The sequence below is a fragment of the Panthera tigris genome, chromosome E1, assembly GCF_018350195.1.
Source record: "Panthera tigris isolate Pti1 chromosome E1, P.tigris_Pti1_mat1.1, whole genome shotgun sequence".
Lineage (NCBI taxonomy): Eukaryota > Metazoa > Chordata > Mammalia > Carnivora > Felidae > Panthera > Panthera tigris.
Window position 1 is genome coordinate 28,676,226 of NC_056673.1, and position 20,710 is coordinate 28,696,935.

The 20,710-nt window shown below is 54.2% G+C and overlaps 1 protein-coding gene across 4 annotated transcripts in view; it reads left to right on the plus strand.

Annotated features, from left to right (window-relative positions):
• The window catches only part of CUEDC1 (CUE domain containing 1), an 83,240-nt gene that overhangs the window by 44,919 nt on the left and 17,611 nt on the right, over positions 1–20,710 (plus strand). For all 4 annotated transcript variants that reach the window (XM_042966533.1, XM_042966530.1, XM_042966532.1 and 1 more), the window contains one exon: positions 18,406–19,018. In XM_042966533.1, the coding sequence (XP_042822467.1) occupies positions 18,689–19,018 (330 nt within the window). In that variant the 5' untranslated portion in view covers positions 18,406–18,688. The remainder of the gene's footprint in view (positions 1–18,405; positions 19,019–20,710) is intronic.

Consider the following 20,710-nt stretch of genomic DNA (forward strand, 5'->3'; position numbering starts at 1 on the left):
GGCTTCCTTAGGTCTTTACTAAGGAAAGACCTTAGTCTGTCTAAGACTGTGGTAAAATCTGTATAACATAAACTTTACCATTTTAACCACTTCTAGGGGCAGTTCGGTGGCATTAAGTACATTCACGCTGGTGTACGATCATCACCACCATCCACTTCCAGAACTTGGTCATCATCCCAAACGGAAACTGGGTGCCTCAAACCATAACTTCATTCCCCCGTTCCCTCGGCCGCCGGTAACCTCTGTCCTAATTTCTGTCTCTCGGAATTTCTCTATTCTAGGTAGCTCATAAAAGTAGGATCATACAGCATTTGTCCTTTTGTGTCTGGCTTTTACATGTTTTCAAGGTCTGTCCGTGTTGTAGCATATATTGCAATTCCCTTCCTTTTTATGGCAGAATAATGTTCCACTGTTCCATATGTATACACTATAATTTGTTTATCCATTCATCTGTGGATGGACTCTTGGGTCATTTTTACCTTTGGGATATTGTGAATAATGTTCTTAAGAACATGGGTGTGTACGAATATCTGTTTGAATCACTGCTTTCAGTTCTTCGGGGCGTATACCTTCGGAGTGGAATTTCTAGAACATAGTTAATTTTGGGTTTAACTTTTGAAGGAACTACCAAAGTGTTTTCCAGCGCAGCAGCATTTTACATTCCCACCACCAGTGCACTTTATTACTATTATTTTTAATTCTTAATTTTAAAGTACAGAGCTAATACGCGTTTGTTGAAAAACTTCAAAGGATGCAGGGAGGCGGGAAGTAAACAGCAGAAGATCCCCCCTGGTGCAGCCCCACCTCTACTATAACTGCTACTTAGTAGCTGGGGTGTCTGCACTTCCTGTGCAGGTCTAGATACGCCAAGTACACACTCAAGACACCTGAGTGCAAACAGTGGGTGTGCACGTGACCCAGTAACTTGGCTTTCTCCTGTCATTCCTTGTTGGCCCCTGAACGTCTCGGCTGCATGCTTTCCCGTGTTGGAGGTGTATCCTGTGTTATTTATTGGTTAGTGGGTATTGAGAGACAAGTGGGGGGCTTTTCCCTCTTTGCTCTAGCAAACTGCACTGAGCTTACTGCTTTGCACACACGTGGGCCACAATCTCACCAGATCACAGCCTATGTGGGAAAAATGTGAGCGGGGCTTGGTACTGGGGAGGCCATGCGGCCCAGAACCACCTTCCCCACCAGTGGCCGCTTTTCCCAAATTGCTCTCCTCTCCCAGGGCAGCTAAGCTAAGCTGAGCTGTGAGCCTCTTTGTGAAGGCGGGCCACCCACCTCAGCCAAGAGACAGCCTTGGCCGGGCACGCCCTCCCCTCTGGGAATTCCCAGAGTCAAGTAACTTAGAGCTGGATGGAGAGGTGAGCAGTAGGCTGGAGAGAGGGAGAGAGGGAAAGAGTCTGGGCTCTGGTGCGGAGGGGGGCAGGGCGGGGGTTTCTTTTAGGGGCACGGAGAAGGTGCTTGTGAGGCTGGCAAGGCATCCAGTGCTCTGACACACTAGGAAAGACCCAGTTTAGGCCTGGCAAGAGTCCACCTTTTAAGCCAAGGACCAGCCTGTCTTTTGCCAGCACCTTTTTCTGCAAAGCCCCAGGCAGCTGGTGGGAGAGTACAAAGCGGCCTGGAAAATCCATAAACTGCATAATCAGCCCCTGCATCTTGGCCGCTTGACTCTGTTTATTGCTTCCTGTCCCCGAAAGCCCTTTACAAACAGAGCGGCTTTGAGGGGGGTGAGCTGGACCTGGTGGGTGGCCTGCCCCTGCCAGCGGGGGCCCTAAACAAGCCCATTCCCTTGTACTGCGCCCCCTGGAGGATGAGAGCTAGGGGACTGTCTGAGGGTGTGAGAAGACACCCCCCAAAGGAGGGCGAGCCCCCAGAGAGCTGTTTACTTTGTAATTGACAAAGGACAAGGATCCCATTTCTACCAATTTCCTTGAAGGCCTGGAGGTGAAGCTTTAATGAGGTGCAGGAGGGGAGCAGGTGAAAACCTTAGCCTCTGACTGACCCCTGCTAGGTGGCGGTGGGGGGAGCAGGGGCCCATTCCCAGGGATCTAGGGACAGCCCTGGTTCCAAGGGCTTAGGCGACTTGCTCAAAACCTGTTCTATTCTTGTATTACTTTTTTTGAAACAGGTTTTCCCCTGCTGACTGACTTCTTCCTTCCCTCCCTTTCCTCCCCCAACTTCATCCTCCCTCCCCCAGGATTAACTAATTCACTTTACATCCCTTCCCGCCACTGCCCGTGGCCAGGATGTGACTCTCTCGGGGAGAGCTGCCGCCCTGAAAAAGTTGGTCTAGACACTGCTGGGGTGCCTGTGAGGGCTGTTTGCTGTACTTCCCTTGCCTCTGGGTGACGCAGTGGCACCTGCTTGGTGGGAGGCGGGATGGTAGGCAGGCTTCCCAGAGCTGGGGCAGCCCCTCCCAGCCAGATGTGTTAGAGCCATCCCTCTGGAAGACCTGGGGCTCCCACCCCCCGAGGGGGTGGTTGGAGGCCTGAGTTCCCACGCCCCTCTGCTGCCTTGTTATTTCCTTCCTTTACTTGGCTTCCCTGGATGGTTGACTACAACGCCCTGATTTAAAAAGCAGTGAAGGGGAGCCTGGGTGGCTCAGTCGGTTAAGCATCTGACCCTTGATCTCAGTTCAGGTCATGATCTCACGGTTTCATGAGATTGAGCCCTGCATTGGGCTCTGCGCTGACAGTGCGGAGGCTGCTTGGGATTCTCTCTCTCTCCCCCTCTCTCTCTCTTCCCCTGCCCCGCTCGCTCGCATGACACAGTCTCTCAAAATAAATAAATAAACGTACAAAAAAAAAAAAAAAAGACCGCGAAGATGGCTTGGCCTGCCTCCTCTGTGTGGACCGGCCGTGGGTTTGCTTGTGCTTTTCCTCAAAGGGCTTGTCTATACAGACTTCCACGTGGGACCTGTGTGTGTCTGAGCCTGCTTTTTTCGTTGTGCAATTCCGAGCCAGCCCCACCCTTCCAGCTCCTTCCTGAAAGTGAAATGTTACAGTCCTTGCTCAAGAACAAAAGCCCCAAGTTCAGCCCTGCATGTTAATGATTTTCAAGTGTGGCCACTTCCTCCTGTGGGGCGTGCAGCGGATTGTTGAGGACAGCCCAGACCCTGACCGGGAGGTCGCGCAGCGGGTGGGAGAGGGAGCCTGGCGCTGTCCCCTCCGGGCCTGGGGCTGCCGTAGCCGAGGAGGCATGTGGCGGGACTGGCTCAGCTCTCAGCTCGGCTGCACCTACTTCGTTTCTATTTCCCTGCTCTGGGGCCTACTCCACGCAGGGCTTCTGCTCCTGCTCCGGGATACCTGGAGGGGGGTAGGGAACCGTTGCCAGGCTGACCGGAGCCTCAGTTTCCCTGTTTGCCCCATGCAGAGGTCAGACGCCCTCTGAGGGTGCAATACAGTGAGAGTGCGCTAAGTGGTCGGGAGTGTGGGCTTTGGGGAAGAATCCTGACTCACCACTTCCTGGCTATGAGACCTCAGGCGAGTTAATTCCTCTGTACCTCAGTTTCCTCATCTACAAAATAATCCACTTCCTGCCTTGGAGGATTGTTTCGAGGATTCTGTGTAGGTGAAGTGCCTCACACAGTGGCAGGGTGAGGCCCTACTGGAGCATCCATGCCCAGCCTAGAGCCCGGCTGAATGGAAAGGGCTGTGGACTCTTTCTCCAGCATTATAAACTGTGAAGTGCAGAGCACATGTAAAGCACGGTCATTTGGGGGCAGTCAGCACGCTCAGAGTGAGAGAATGATCTATTTCGGTACCCTTAAATGAGTAGAATCAGCAGACCCTAGCAGTGATTCCCAGATGTTTCCCACTGTAGAAGTTGGGTTTTCATTCTTGCCTTTTTTTTTTTTTTAATTTGAGAGAGAGAGAGAGAGAAAGCACAAGGAGGGGAGAGGGGCAGAGGGAATGAGAGAGAAGATCCCAAGCAGGCTCCACCCTGTCAGCACAGAGCCCAATGTGGGGTGCGAACCCATGACCCCGAGATCATGACCTGAGCTGAAATCAAGAGTCGGGCACTCAACCGACTGAGCCACCCAGGTGCGCCTCATTCTTGCCTTTCTTGTTTGTCCTTCCCCTTGGTTAATTTTGTGAGAACACATACAGGTTCACCATATGCAAAGGTGGCACAAAGCTGAATTCACCCTGTGTCCGTGGGCTGTGGGCCTGATAATCCCCACAACTCCACTGTTAAAGATGCATAGACCTTGAAGGACAAATCAATCATATGTTTGCTGCTAGTAAGCAATGCTTGAGCACTAGCTGGATACACTGTATTTTAACTGGTGATTATCAAGGAACTCCGGGGACTGAGGAATGCCCAGCTGCTTTTCAAAGGTCCCAGCAATCATTGGGTGCTTCCCAGGCTGTTGCCTCACACCCCTTAGGTCTGGATACCTTGTGGCCCACTTCCCATGGCTGAGGCCCTTCTGGCCATACCCTCTATCTGACCCAGCCACCATTCTGTGGTGGGAGGAAGGGCGTGCAGGGTCCGCACATCCCAGGCCGGGTGCTTCCCCTTGAGAAACAGAGCGGGTGCGAGTTTGGGCTTGTGGGGTGACTTGGCAGGGCCTTTGTGTGCTGACTGTTGACTAAGCCCAGGTGTGCAGACCCAGTGTTTACAGAGTCCTGGTTGGCTCAGGCTGGAATGAAGAAAGTCGATACTCAGGGGAGGGGGAAGTGTTATGGATAATCCAAAAGCCATTTGTTTGGGGCCTGGAGCCAGAGATAAGGTATTTTTGCAGATCTCCCTAAATCAATCAGACTGGAACTCTTTTTAATGTGTGCCTACAGTGTACGTTGGAGGCTACGGGGAATGAACAGCCCATAAAATTCAGTTCATACACCTGTGGACCATCTGGGGACTTAGGGCGGACACAGAGGATGTCAGAGGAGAGAGAGGTCTGGAGATCATTTAATCCTCCCTGCCCATTTTTCTGGGAAAATGGAGGGAAGCTGGAGGCCCAGGAGGTAAAATGACTTGCCTAAGGTCACTTAGCTGGTTATCGATGGAGCTAAAACTAGAATGAAAGGTTTCATACTGCATCAGGACGTAGTGGTCGTCGCGCTTTACTGGGCACCAGAATCATCGGGAGAGCTTGTTAAAATGCAGATTCCAAGACCATGCCCCCATAGATTCTGATTTTAGTAGTGGGGTGGGGAATATGTGTTCTTAGCAAACACCTTGGGGAGTCTGATGCAGTCTTACCACCCTCTGGGGACACACTTTTTTTTTAATGTTTATTTATTTTTGAGAGAGAGAGAGAGAGAGAGCACGAGCAGGGTGGGGGAGGGCAGAGAGAGAGGGAGACACAGAATCTGAAGCAGATTCCAGGCTCTGAGCTGTCAGCACAGAGCCTGACGTGGGGCTCGAACCCACGAACTGTGAGATCATGACCCAAGCCAAAGTCAGATGCTTAACCGACTGAGCCACCCAGGTGCCCCAGGGATATGCTGCTTTAATGCAAGGAGTAATTGCTTCTGAGACTGATAGGGAGGCACGATTATGCTTCCCAAAGAGTGGGTGGTAAGCAGTAGGGCAAACAGGCAGAGATGCAAACAGCTCAGGAGATGAGAGCATGGGGGTTACTCTCCCAGGCTTTAAAACTCTCGCAGGTAACTAAGGTGTCAGGAGACTTGGCGGGCACACTGGTCTTTGCCATGTAAGGCCATGCAGGTTGGAGGTGGCACAGCCCTGGACAACCTCTAGGTCACACATGACTCCGGAAAGTGGCTCTGATAATGGTAGAGGGCGATGATTTACAGTTCTGGATGATCGTGAGGATTAACTGACCCCATGCACCGGCAACATTGCCCGCACTCAGTAAATGGCAGGTTCTCTGACGATGCATAACTGCTGGGGGTGGGGGCAAGGGTGGGTTTCTGCTTAGTGTCATTATGGAATGGACTTCTGAGGATTTCGTACGGGGAAAGGGGTCTGGTTCTGTATCTAAGAAAGGGTGCCAGTCCTTCCAGCCCTAGGGTACTGGGATCCAGCCACCTCCTTCTGCAGAGACACCGTCATGGTTTGTAACTAGTACAGTGGTGCCTTTCTCTGGCCCCAGTTCACCCCTACCCCACCCCTGTCCTTGCATCCCTGGGAGATTTCAGTGATGGGAAAGGTCGACTGAATCGGGACTGTTTCTGTCTCTAGCGGTGGAGACTGAGGCCCCTACAGGCAAAGAAGGCTGGTTATGGGACACCCAAGAGTTCCTGCCCCCTTGCTCTGACTTTCAGATTTCAGGGCCAGGGCTCCCAGCCCCAGCTGGCCTGAGGCCCTTCCCTGCACTCCATTCCAGGAGCTGGTCCTACAAGCAAGTGGGAAGGCCGTGCCTTGGCCAGGGTGCATCGCTTCCTGGTTCTGGCCAGTTCTGCAGGTCACGTCGGCCTGACCTCACCTTTGCTGCACCAGATGCTGTAAAAACAATTCTGGGCACAGATGGGGACGAGAGAAAGGGCCTGGGGGCTCCCGTGGTCCTGCCGTCAGCCTAGGGAAGGGAGCGGCTGGCGTGGTGGGCTGCAAGACGGATGGAGGGTGGTGTTAGTGCAGTTAGTGTGTGGGGAGGAGAGTGTGGCTGTAATTTTAAAAACACAGCTTCAGAGTAAGGTGAAGAGAGGAACGGATTGAGTACCTAGGCTGGCTGGGAGTGTTCGGGAGAGATCTAATGAGGGCTGTCTGTGCCCTGTGGCTGTATGAGTGAACGGGTTTGGGTGAGCCGGTGTGCGTAGCACACGCAGACGTATGGGCTGTTTTGTAATTACTAGCGTGTGCACCACCGGGGGAGAGAGCACCGGCCCAGGAGTCTGGGTTCAGATCGCAGGCTCTGTGACCTTTGGCAACGGGCACCATCTGGAAGTGACAACATTGAGATTTCTTTCTGCCTTCCCGACCTGGCCTCTCTAGAGGGCATGTGTGGGCACATGGCTGTCTGGAGGCGAGGCCGTGTGGGTGAGTAAAGGCCTCAGGTGGGGAGGGGATGCCCGACAGCTGGCTACTGGGTGCCCCAGGCTGTGGAAGGGGAGCTCTGCTCTGCACAGATGAAGAAGGGGCCAAGGCGAGGAGAGGGGAGCAGCCTGCGGTCGGGAAAGTAGCTGGCCTGCTAAGTGGCTCTAAACAATCCCATCTGCTGTCTGGGCTGGCCCTTCTTGCTGGGGTGGAATTTCTGATGATGTCTTGGCTGCCAGAGGGGGAGGGCCACGGCCCTCCCAGCCACAGCTGCTGCCTGTTCTTTTGAAGCTCAGGGCCAACCACCCCCTCCCCAAGCCTCTGCTCCCCGGCCGGGGCCGAGCCTGCATTCCTCAGCTGCCAGAGGCGGCACTTCTGAGAAGGCCACTCAGCCTGTATGCCTGTGCTCCTGCTGCCCTGGGTAGGGAGCCCCTACCGGAGAGCCGAGCCGGGCCCCCAGGAGGAGTGGGAGGGCCTGGGCGACCCAGGCCCTGGTATATTCCAGTCACTTCTCCCCCTAGGAAACACAGCAGAGTACGGACAGGCGTGGGGCTGTTGGCCCAGCTCCCCACTCCACTCAGGGGCCACAGAGCCCCTCAGCCCGAGGTCCTGAAGGCCCCTGAGGGGAGGCCTTTGTGCTGTACGCTGTCCCTTCGGGGCTGGATTCAAGATCCTAACTCCAGGCTTGACTCCTGGGCCAGGCTCTAGACTCAGCCCCTGAGAACTGTGTGGCCTTAGAGCCTTACTAACAGCCGCCCCGGGCTGAGAGCATCTGTGTGGAGCCTGTGTGTGCCCATGGCATGAATCCCCCTCAGAGGGGAACCCATCCTCAGAGGAACAGGCGTCCTGTTCTACAGGTGAGGAAACTCACTCAGGAAGTCCACTCACCCAAGCAGTGGTGATCAGAATGGAAGCTGAGGTTGGCTTGGAGCTAAAGCTCCCTTTTTAACCTCCGTGCTCTACAGCCTTTTACCCCCGACTCCGTGCCATTCAAAAACCAGCTTGTGGGGATGCCTGGGTGGCTCAGTCAGTTAAACGTCCGACTCTTGATTTTGGCTCAGGTCACGGTCTCACAGTTCGTGAGATCGAGCCCTGTGTCGGGCTCAGCACCCGACATTCTCTCTCAAAATAAATAAATAAACTTAAAAAAAAAAAATCTAAGTTAACTTAAAAAAAAAAGAAGAAAGAAAGAAAGAAACAGCAACCTGTGGTTTCCCCTCTGCAAGGAGCTTCCTGGCCAGACCCGACCCTGCCCTGCCCCAGCGGATCCCCCACGCCGTGGTCTAACCTCTGAAATAGCTGTGGCCTGGGCCTCCACCTTGCTCATGGGCCTTCATTCTGCCCTGTGAGGCCACCAGGAGGCGCGCGGGTCCCTGAGCACGAAGGGGCGCAGTGGGAGGAGTGGCGCCCGGTTCCCACTGAGGCACGACTATAGGAGACCTGCTGAAATAGTAGAGGCGGGAAGGATGGAGCTGGATTCTAAGGATTACAAAAGTTCTAGAGTCCTGGAGGCTCTGGGGTTTGCTTTTTTCATACGCTTTTCTTCTGTCACCATTCGGTTTTTGTTTTGCTTTGTTTTAATTTTTTTTTAATGTTTATTCATTTTTGAGAGAGAGAGACAGACAGAGCATGAGCAGGGGAGGGGCAGAGAGAGAGGGAGACACAGAATCTGAAGCAGGCTCCAGGCTCCGAGCTGACAGCACAGAGCCCGACGCGGGGCCTGAACTCATGGACCGTGAGATCATGACCCGAGCCTAAGACGGACACCCAGCCGGCTGAGCCACCCAGGTGCCCCTGTTTTGTTTTGATTAGAGAGACAGCATAAGGTGGAGGTTAAGAAGAGCAGGGACTCTGGGGCCAGACAGTTTGGACTCGGATTTTGGCTCCATCACTGACTGTGTGACCCCACGTAAGTTATTTGAACTCTCTGGGCCTTCGTTTCCTTATCTGTAAAGTGGGTATAATAATTGCTTTACTTTGAGGCTTGGATGAGATAATGCATGCCAAGTGCTTAGAAAGTAGATGGCACACAGTGAACATTCAGACATTTGCTATAATTATTAAAAAGTAATTCACGTCCATTGTAAATAATATACATATGCAAAAGGAAAATTAAAAAAAAATCACTGTAATGCTGTCATTTTGCTATTCTTTATAGGTTATTATTTTATTTTTATGTTTTTATTTTTTAGATAGAGAGAAAGACAAGCAGGGGAGTGGGGGAGAAAGAGAGAGAGAGAGAGAGAGAGAGAGAGAGAGAGAGAGAGAGAGAATCCCAAGCAGGCTCCACACTCTGCATGGAGCCCAACGCGGGGCTCGATCCCACAACCTTGTGATCACGACCTGAGCTGAAATCAAGACTCAGACGCTCAACCGACTGAGCCACCCAGGTGCCTCTGCTAATTTTACTTTTAAATTAATGAATGTGAATCAAAACTTAAAAGATATACAAAGATTTACAGAGACAAGTTTCCTGGTCTGTCTCTTATGACCTAATCCTTCCCAGTGGAAACCTATGGAATCAGTTTCTTACGAATCCTTTCCGAGTGTCTTCTCCATACACACTGACATACACGTGCCATAACGCACTATAGTACGTTCTGTACACACTGTGTTCGGCCTTGTATTGCTCCCCTGAGCGATGGGTCTTGAGCAGAGAGACACAAAGAGATGCCTCATTTTAGTTTACTCTTGTATAGTATTCCATTATACATATTATATGCATTCCATAGAAGAGGGGTTCATGGATCAGTGAATGGGTGCACAGTGTATGTTAGTGGGCGGAGGGAATGGGGGCAGGAGTTGGCATTCTGTTCCCAGGACCCTCCTCTGCCCACCCTGAGCACCCCTCCCTAATCTTGGTTCCTTGAGCTGGATTCCCTGGGCATGCTCAGATACTAAATTGTCTGGCATCATTGACTGACTACCTGTCCCCAGGGGCCCAGAGACATCTGTGACTGTCTAGACTTGAGAGCTCAGCCCCAGACCACACAGGCCCTGCCTACAGAGGGGCCTTCAGCCTGACCGCCTGAAGGAGAGGCCCAGGGAGGGGCCGCTGGCCTGTCTCTCCCAAGGCGCTGGATCTGGGCCAGCATGAGCTCATGTCTGGAGCCAGCTCAGCTTTACTACCTTGCACCTGAGCTGCCAGTGGCTCCCTTCTCCCAGTTTGGGCCACGGACTCGGTCCCAGGTACACATACATTGGTGCCAGCCCTGAGGGGCGGGCCTACGGCCCCTGGGTAGGACAGTGGGGAGTAGCACCCGCCCTGTCCACTGAGGTTTGATCTCCTCCCAGTCTCCTGGGCTGAGTGTCTTGGCTAAGCTGGTACAATTTGTTGATGGGGAGAGGGATTGTTGTAGAAATCGGTTTTAAGCAGCTCAGGTAGAAGTGGAAAACAGTTGGTCGTCCGGCCAACACCCTTGGTGGGGTGCGGAAAAGGGTTTTGTAAGGAAACTGCCACGGTTCTGTCTGTCCTTCAGGATGAGGCTTTGCCTGCAAACTTCCCCTTCCTCTTCTCTTGCTCCCCCAACACAGGCACCAGCCACCCCCAGCCTCTTGAAGGGCAACTCTGCCTGGTTAGGACTCAATTCAGTCCACAGGTGCCGAGTTCTTGCCATGTGCCCAGCTCTAGCAATACAGAGGAGTGGTTGAGCTGGATGGATTTACAGTGCTGGCTCCGGAGTCAGACCTCCTGGGCTGAAATGTCAGCTTGGCTGTGTGACCTTAACAAGTTACTCGACTCTTCTGTGCTTCATTTTTCAATCTGTAAAGTAGAAATCGCAGTGACATAGGCACCTTGTAGGGCACAAAGAGCAGGTGAGAAGAGCTAACATGCATAAGGCACAGGGAGTACGGCTGACTTGTAAAGAAGCAGGCAACATATGTACCATTATCCTACCAAGATGCGCCAAACAAGTGACATGTCCCTCGTGCCTGAGGAGCTTCATGTTGGGCCTTTTCAGCTGGAATGCAGAAGTGGTTTCCTGGTGGTGCCGTTCACACAGCCAAGCCCTGTATTTGGGCCTCAGGAACAGAGATGAACGATGGTGTCCTTAGGACTGAGGCTCCAAGGCAGATGCTTCCATAGGAGAGGGACCTTTTTAACTTCGTTGGAAACCTCTTGCCCTAGTCCTTACTGTGTATAGTTCCTGTTGGCCACAGACCTGGCCATGGGAGTTGAGGCAAGAGAGGGAAAAATTAGGAAAGAAAATGTCATTCTTCTCCTTTTTTTCTTCTACAGACTTTTAAAAGATTTTTTTCTGGGGAAAGGGATTTTTTTTTTTTCTGCCCCAGCCTTAGACTGGACTAAATGATTGGGCATGGCCAGAGAAGGTAAGTGGGCAACCCAAGGTCACACAGCAGGGCATGGCAGAGCTGAGTCTGTCTCTCCTTCTTTTTCTCCTGCTGCTCTCAGGTCTAGCCCCTCCCCGCCCCCCCCCCCCCCCCCCCCCCCCCCCCCCCCCCCCCCCCCGGCATGGCTATGCCTGAGGGTCCTCTCTGCTCCTAGTGCCACCCAGAGGTGGGCACAGGTGTGGCCGCCCAGCAGCTCAGTCCCTCAGAATGAGGCTGGCTTTGTCACAGCCCCAGCAGCTGTGGCCGTTTGAGTTTCCATTAAGCCTTTTCCGCGCCTTGGGCAGGAGCAGGAGGCTCGGCATTTAAAGGTCACCCAGCTTTTGAAGCTGCAGCGACATTAATAGCTTGGGAAGAAAACAAGCCTGTGCAGGGGCAGGAGGACAAGGCGCCTCTGTCAGGGCTGCCCCTCCTCCTCCCGCTGGGTGCGCACACGCATCCACACAGGCTTATACGCTTGTGCACCCACACGCAGCCCCCGAGAGCCTCTCTCTGTCTCTTGTGCCCCCACCTTCCTTCCTCCCCCCCCCCCCGCTTCTGCGGCCTCTCCGGCTCAGGAGCCAAGATGCTTAGCAGACTAGCCTGCGCCCTGCCCCCATGGCGTCTGAGGTGACAGTTGGACAAGGACGCAGCTGCCCTGAGTCCAGCAGCCTCTCCATTAGCACTGCCATTACCCGCCTGAGGTTTCCCCGGGACTTAACCATGGTTACACAAGCGTCCCAGGGGTCATATGACCTCATTCTGGCCCCGCTGGCTTTTGCAGCCTGGATTCCCGATAAGACGAAGTAAGCCCGGGCCTCGGCTTCTCATATGGGAATGAAAGGGCTGGCAAGCAGGGCCTATCTTGCTTGCCAATTCTAATCACCTGGTAGGGGCTCTGTGGGCTCCAGAGGACAAGAATACCTGGATAGATTAGTGATGTCTGCCAAGGACATAGGCTGGAAATCGGTGGCCTGTGTGCCTTGCATTTCCCACTTGGAGAATAAGTCATTTTGAAACTTCCAGTCTTGGATTCTGAGACCCTTGGGCTGGTTGGGTTCCTCTCCTTTTGAGTCGGAGGTGGGGGTGGGACAGATTCTTGGGTTCTAGGAGAGAAGCTGCTCCGTTTGCCCTTTCCCTGGGAGCCCCGGGGCCTGAGCCCTAGAACTCCACCTAGTGGCCTGGCATGGCAGTGCCACAGGGCTGGGCCTCTGAGTCCCCTCTACGGGGCGGGATCACAGCAATTACAGATGGGTCACAAGACCTGGTCTGTCCCTTGTCCCTCAGGGATTTTCAGCGGAGGGAGCCAGGGGTGTGCAGAGACAGAGCTGGCCTCAGGCAGTCCCTCCTCCTTCTAGAAGAGAAAGGGTCGGGCAATTGGGACCTCTGGCTTCCCAGCCCCACATCTCTTCCTAGGGCCTCCTGTTCTATCCCTGCTTTCAGGGTTGGGTTCTCCCGGGGTGCAGTAGAATGTCAAGTCAGATCTTGGAGGGGGTTGATCTCCTGTCCCCTGGAACTGACGCTGGCTTGGAAAGGGGACCATCCTGCCATTAGCCTTGTGTGCCTTTTAAGGGATGAGGCCCTCAGGCCAGGCAGCAGAAGGCTCACGGGACCTCAACCATGTCACTGATTGCCTTGGCCTCAGCTGTTTCGTCTGTGAAATGGGATAATAATGCAAGCCCCTATAGAAATTATAGCTTTTTTGTGTGAGGACTAAATGAGAACATAGAGGAGAAAGGGCTTTGGAAACTAAAAAGTCCTCCCGCTAACCCCCATCTTGCTATGAGCCAGAGGGAGGAGGGGAAGGGAAGACAACCCACAGTTAATTGTGCTCCTGCGTCTTTCCTTCCCTTCTTTATCCACCTAACAAACCTCTGTTGTTAGTGCCAGGCACTATTTTAGGCACTTTACTCAGCACAGTGAATAAAACGGAGACCTCGCCCTCACGGACCTTGCATTTGAGTGGCAGAGGTGGTCAGCGACAAGCAGAGAAATAATCTCTCAGGTGGCCTGTTCCATGAGGAAACGAAAGTAGGGCAAAAGGGGAGGGAACGTGGCAGAGGGGGGTGGTGATGCCTCTCTGGTAAGGTTGTGCTTGAGTAGGGGCCAGAGGGAGGGGAGGGAGGGCGCACATCGATATTTGGGCAAAGAACATGGCAGGTAGTAGAAAGAGTAAGTTCAGCATGGGAGTGCGTGTGGCTTGCAGGGTGATGAGCCAGGATCCAGGATGCCCAGAGCGAGTGAGGGGAGGGGACAGAGTGAGGTTTGACAGTGAAGGCAGGTGGCACAGGCAGGACAGTGTGGGGCCTGGTGGACCACGGTAAGGCTCTAGGTTGTGTTCTGAGGACATGAGGAGCCATTGTGGGGGGTGGAGCAGAGGAATGGCATGACCACCGTGGTGAGTTGTCTGCGGAAAGGCAATGGGGGACACAGAGGCAGGCAGGGGTGGTAGCAGTGGAGGTGGTGGGGCGTGGCCAGATGCCGGGTTTTGAAGCTAGGGAAGATTGGATTTGCTGGGACTGAGTGTGGGATGTAAGAATTCGAGCACTCAAGGAGACGCTCAAGCTTTTGGCCTGAGCCCTGTGGAGTTGCGGTTAACAGAGACGGGGAAGGTGGGGGGAGCAGGCTGGGCTTGGAAGGAACCAGGGAGTCGAACTCAGATGACCCATTCTGTCGGAGCTGCTATTGGACATCCAAGTGGAGGCAGCAGGTCAGATGTGCAAGTGTAGAGTTGAAGGGCATATTCCCAGGAGGCCTCAGGGCAAGAGAAATTTGGGAGCCGGTATTCAGCAGTAGATGGTATGTATTTAAAGTCATGGGACTGGATTACATTGTTCAAGCCACAAGTGTAGCCAAGGCAAAGGGCCAAGACCTGTGCCTGAGGCCACACCAACCTGTCTTCTTGGATGCTTCCTGGCTCCAGGCACCCGTGTAAGTTCCATCAGAGCACCCCCTCCAGGGCATATTCTCCCAAGTTTTACAAATGAGGAAGCTGAGGTTCAGAGAAGTGAAATGATTTCTCCAAGTCACACGGCCTTACTAGGCCCAGTGAGAATGGAAGCCCAGGACTCTGGCTCCTAGGCGCTCAAGTCTCCCAGGTGGACCCTATCTGGTGCTGCGGGAGATGGGCTGGGATGACCTTGGGCAAGGTCAGGCGGCGAGCTTGCCGGCAGCCTGCCCACCTCCCCTGCGCCAGGCCAGGAGTGACTCAGGCCTTGGCTGTCTCCTCACGCTTGGAGTGAGGATTGGCAGGCTGCTGCCCCCCTCCCCCCAGTCCCAGATTCCTTTATGGGGAAGTGGAAGGCCTGGCTCCCTGGGACCTGGGGGAGGACAGGTGTGGGATTTCTGCTTCCCAGTGCCTAGGTCACACACAGCCCAGAGTTCAGGAGAGCCTTAGAGTTGGCCTCCAAGACCAAGACCTCCAACAGGCTCAACGGGTTTCATTCACTTCCTTTTTCAGAAGTGGGTCAGGGGTTATCTCCCTCTGTTGCCCTGCCAGAGCCCCGCAGCTGGGGTTCAGAGAGGTCAAGTGGTTTCCCCAAGGTCACAGAGCCAGCTCTGGGGCTGAGCCAACAGACACCCTTTCCCCTTCCCTCCCCCAGTGCTGTCTAGGTCACATTTCCTCTGCTGGAATGTCAGCCAGGCCGGGCCCTGTCTCCTGAGCCTGGGCCACACACGGTTGCATTTCTGAGCCTCCTTAGCTCCTAGCCCTTCAAGCCTGACTTGGCATTTTGGGCTCTTAGGAGGTGGGTTCCTAAATCTGGCCTCTCTACGTACTGGCTGCGTGACTTTGTGCAAGTTACCTAACTTCTCTGAACTGGTTTCCACAGCTACGAAATGGAGACAAGAGTGTCTATCTCTGGAGTTGTAATAAAGATTAAATGTGGAAGTGTCTGGCACAGGGCTGTAAACCTAAGTCACCTGCCTTAATTCTTTCATGTGGTTTTTAAAAAAATTTTTAAAAAGTTTGATTTTGAGAGAGTGAGTTGGGGAGGGGCAGAGAGAGAGAGAGGAAGAGAGAGAATCCTAAGCAGGCTCCAGCTGTCAGTGCAGAGCCCAATGCAGGACTCAGTCCTGACAACTGTGAGATCATGACCCGAGCCAAATGGAGCGGGACACTCAAACGACTGAGCCACCCGGGTGCCCCTCTTCCATGTGTTTTAAATTGCTTTTCATTTGAGCTATGCTCATTGCAAAAGGCAGCCTGGCACAGATGACCCTGACCCCTAGGACAGTCCTTCTCCCTGCTCCCAGTGGTGCTAGCCCACCTCAGCCCTGGCCTCACGGTTTGCACTTGAGCTTAGCAAGGGATGGTCCTGTCAGAAGGGGGGAGGGGCATGCACGGCCCCACCTGGTGCCGATTATAGGCAACTTGGCTTTTGGATCTGTGCATTCCGGCAGAGTCCTGTGGAAATGGTGTTTCTGAACAACGACCTCTGTTCCCTCACGCTTCCCATTAGCGTTTCTGAGCCACTTTCTCCTCACAGAATGACCTTTGATGGAAGAGTCTAGGCTTTGCCACTGCCGGCCATATGTCTTTGGGCAATTCTGACAAGTCTTGGGCGTCAGTCTCTTCAACTGCAATGTGGAGCACGCTGTGGGGCTGGCCCAGAGTTGTCATCCATCACATATTGGGGCACACACAGAAAAATGCTGTTTTTCCAGGCTTTTCACCTGGGGTAAATGGAAGAGGAGGCTGCTTGACCTGCGGTGTCTCCAGCTGCCCAGGCCAGCCAGGCTTCCCCCGGGGCTTCGCGGATCAGTACTCCTTCCAAGGGCTGAAGGACGCCCCACCCCCCGCCCCCCGCCCAACCCTGGGTAGTAGTTCGGCCAGTGTCCCGACTGCTGGCTCTCTGGTTTAATTCTCACTGAAGCCCCATAAGTACGGGTGAGGTCATTGGGCACCGAGAGGAGAGGACACTCCTGGGAGGTCCCACAGCTGGGGAGTGGCAGAGCAGGGATTGCAGCCTGGGTCTGAGCCACTGCACTTCCTGTAAACGGTGGGGGTGAGGGAACTTCCCGGACAGTCACACCCCGAGGGGCCGGTCCGGATGGCCGCTAAGGGGGAAATGTGGACCCCATCATTTTCCCTCCTCCTCCACCAGGGGTAGATCAGGTCCTGGCTTCCATCTCTAAGGGTCTCCCCTTGGCTAAGTGAGAACCAAGTCTCTGTCTTAGTAAATTACTTGCAGGGCAGGGGAGAAGGTGGCTTTACTCCAGAGGGTGTTCACACAACGCACTGACTCGAATGTGTGATGACACCAGGACAGCAGATGGCGGCCCTGGGCACTGGCCTCCCGGGCCCCGTGTCCCTGAGGTCCTTGTTAGAGGCCTCAGCGCAGGTTTCCAGAGCTCGGGGTAGTGCCTCGCCCTGGAAAGCGTTCTGGCAAAGTCAGACCAGCATCCTCACCTCCCGATGTGGCGGGGTTGGTGGGAGGTGTGGACGTGGGGGGTTGGGGTGTCTAAAGCCGGCTGTGGGAGGCCATGTTGTACTTGGCGACCTTCCTGTGCTCATGTTCATAACAGTTCCTGGACTGATCATTTGAGGTCACCCCTCCGTTTCTCCTTGTGAAATGGCTCTAGCCTCTCTGGAACGTGAGTTGCTCATTTGGGAAGAGAGGGCGTGTAACAAGTTGGATGGTAAATCGTGCTTTACCCAGTCAACAGAATACTACTCAGGCATTAAAAATGATGCAGTAGATCTCTATGTTCTGACATGAGAAGATGACTACAATACATTACTAAGCGGAAAAAACAAGTTGCAGAGAATTTATGGTTTGATCACATTTCAGGAAAAAAAATTCATACATATGGGAGTAGATGCATAAAGGAAGTATCTAGATGTAGATACACCAGAGTGTTCACAGGTGTGTTCCGGAAGCTGGGAGGGATTATAGTTCTGTAACATCTGTGTCCAGAGGTTGCATGGGGCCAAAGTGCTTCTAGTTTTCCGTTCTTGAATACAGCTCACTTCTCTGGACTGGGCAGACGCCCACCCGACAGGCCCCAGAACAGGAGCCCTGGACAATTTCCACATGCCTCTCAGGATGCAGATCTTTCTAGTAGGTTAGAATCTCAGCATGGTGGCACTGGGGAACAATATGCAGCCTCATTTGACCTGTGTGGAGACTGTCCTAAGGGGAGAGAGGGAATCCGTAGTAGTGCTGGCTCTTCTGACCCCAGAGGGAGTGAGAGCCCATCTGTTGCACTTTCCACGCTCCTCTGCTCTTGTCTTTCCTATACCATCAGCTGTTTGACTGTTGGAATCATGGCAAGGAAGATCATCATGTCGATTTGCTCACACGCACGTTTCAGTGTCAGCTGTTAACGATTATGATCCCAAGTCCTAGAAAAGGGAAAACAGGTTTGCACCTGTTTCATCAAACTTAGGAAATACCCTTTGATGGAACGGTCCCTTGAAATAAAGCTGCCACTTTTCTACAACTAACAAAATTACTGTGAATCTTGGGGTAAGCATGAGAAGTTCAGAATTTGATGTTTTTAGATGTACTCACCTCTCAGTTGACTGCACTAACAAAACTGTGACCTTCGCAGTGATTTACATGCTTGGTGGTGAGTGGGCAGGACAGTTTTCTGTCGCAGATATGATGGCACTCTCCACAAATTGGAGGCCATGGTGTTGGGATCAAGTTGGGACCCTGATGTGAGAAGCAGAGACTGGGTGGGTCGGAGACCTGAGGGTCAGGATGGGACCTGTACAGGCCCCTCCTGCCCTCAGGTCCTCAGGGCTCCTTGGCAGTAGCAGCAGTGATTGAAACCAGCAGCCACAGTCCTGGGTTCAAATCCTAACTCCACTTCCTCAGCATCTATGCCTCAGTTTTCCTACCTGCGAAATGGGGATGCTAGGGCCTACCTCACAGTGGTGTCCTGCGTCGACCCACGCAGAACCCATGGTGCCCGGCCCAGAGTAAGCCGTGGCTAACAGGTGGCAATCCTGCGTCAGTACAGAACTGTGGCTGTTTAATTATTGCAGCTGGAGAGAAAGCACAAAGAAGTGGTTCTCCCGCGGGCGAGGCAGGAGCACACCGCCCCCCCCCACCCCCCCACCCCCACCCCGTTCCCTTGCCATTCAGCTCCTGACTCCTCCTCCCTCGGTTTCAGGTGGGACCGTCGGTGGAGCCGGCTCCAGGATGCCCCGGGGGTGTGGATGACCAGCCGCCCAGCCCGGATGCCGCCGCCCCGCGAGGGCCGCTCCCCGAGGGCCGCCGGTGGCCCCGCGCCCTAGCCTCCTGACCCGGGGACCCCGCGCGCCCCGGCCGCCTAGGGGAGCGGGAGCCACGGGAAGGAGCCTCCCGAGCCCGCCGAGCGAGCGGCCACGGCGCAGGGACCCGGGGGCAGGAGCTCGGCGCCGGCCGCCAACATTTTCCCCCAGCGGCTCGGCAAAATGACCAGCCTGTTCCGCCGGAGCAGCAGCGGCGGCGGGGGCGGCGGCTCCGCCGGGGCGCGCGGGGCCGGGGGCGGCGCGCCCGCCTCGCAGGAGCTCAACAACAGCCGGCCCGCCCGCCAGGTGCGCCGCCTCGAGTTCAACCAGGCCATGGACGACTTCAAGACCATGTTTCCCAACATGGATTACGACATCATCGAGTGCGTGCTGCGCGCCAACAGCGGCGCCGTGGACGCCACCATCGACCAGCTGCTGCAGATGAACCTGGAGGGCGGTGGCGGCAGCGTCTACGAGGACAGCTCCGACTCGGAGGACAGCATCCCCCCGGAGGTAGGGGCGCGGCCCCGATCATTCGCCTGGAGCTCCAGCGCTGTTTGAACCTCACAGAGGACTTGGGTTGTTTCCCCTGGATGAGTTCTAACTCGCGGGTAGCGGGTTTCTCCTAGGAATACCATACCCAAGTCAGCCAGTGGCCTTTTATGGGCAGAAATCATGCAGTCATTCAACAAACATTGAACACCTACTCAGTGGTGTGCCACGCACTGTACTGGAGCCAACTCAGGGGTCATCAGAATCGAGGAGCTTGTTAAAAATGCAGACACTTGGGCCCTACCCCAACATACTGAAACGCAATTCCAGGCTGGGGCCCTCTAGCCTGTATTTTTCTAGAAAGGCTCCTTTTGAACCTCTGGGGTGTCCACCTTGGCCACGTCAGACCAAGTTTCGGCCTGCACAGAGCTCACAAGAATCAGGCAATGACAGCTTCCAGTGGTAAATGCTATGATGGGAGAAATGGAAGCAGGAGAGGCTTCCAGGGTGGCTTCCCAGAGAAGGGAGGGCTAAGCTGAGGCCCGAAGAAAGAGTACGGAGCAAGGGAAAGGATGTGCAGGCAGAGGGAACCACTCGTGCAAAGGTTAAGAGGTGAAACAGAGCACGAGTCACTAGGGAGCTGGCCATGGGACCATCTGTCAGGACCCTGGAATGAGCAGAGACTGGCAGCTTGAGGAGGCCTGGTGGTTGAGAGTGAGCATGGCTGTATCCTTAGAGCACAGGGAGCCGTGGAAGAGGAGTGACCTCAGACTTACTAACTTCCTCTGGCCAAGCCGTGCCGGAGGCGGGAGCAAGCAGTGCCCGAGCGGTTCCCTCCTTCCTCAGGGAGGTCACTGGGGGAGAAAGGGCCACCCTGCTGCATCAGGGCCCAGCCGGCCGCATCCAAGAGTCCAGTAAATGTTTGGCCCCTCAGTCTCCGCAGGACCTGCAGTGCTGGGTGCAGAAGGGGCACACAGGTCACCACCTGCAGGGACATCTGGGACGTGTGGCCATGGGCAAGACTGAGCAGGTGGGATTTAACTCCGCTCTTCATGGAGTCCCAGCCTGTGCCAGGCACCACCCTACATGTTTTAGATGTATCGGTCCTTCCAGCCCTCATACGCTTTGTGAGGTGGCATTATTATTACCCTCTTTCACAGAGAAAACCTAGACCCGGCTCTGGCCTCAGACTCCATCTCAATGTCAACACAGCCCTGCAGGCACCCACTTTCCATCAACACAGCCCTGCAGGGAGATGCCCACCTGCCCTCCCTTAGTGGGTGCTGCCTGGGATTTCTGTCTCCAGGCAGGGGAGAAGCTCTGTGGGCAGTGGCATCTGACTCACGCCCGTGTCACCTGCAACACCCAGCACGATCCTGGCACAAAGCAGGCACCCAAGGAATGTTTGTTGAGTGAATAAATGTTGCTGCTGTCTTTGCACAGCTTTCTTTAGTCTCTTTCGTGAGGAGACCACTCTTTGACCTGCCTGGATTAGCCAGTGGAAGGAGTCTTAGAAAACCCAGATGGTCTTTGTAGAAAGGAGGGGTGTGCGTGTGTGCGTATGTGTGTAGGTGTGGGTGTGTGTTTGCAAATACATCCTTTAAGTGTGAGCAGGAAGGAAAGTATTTTGCATACTTTGACCCCTTCCACAGTCTCATTTATCCTGCAGTCTGGCAGGTAGGGGAGAATAATCTTTCCTCCTTTGTCCATGGC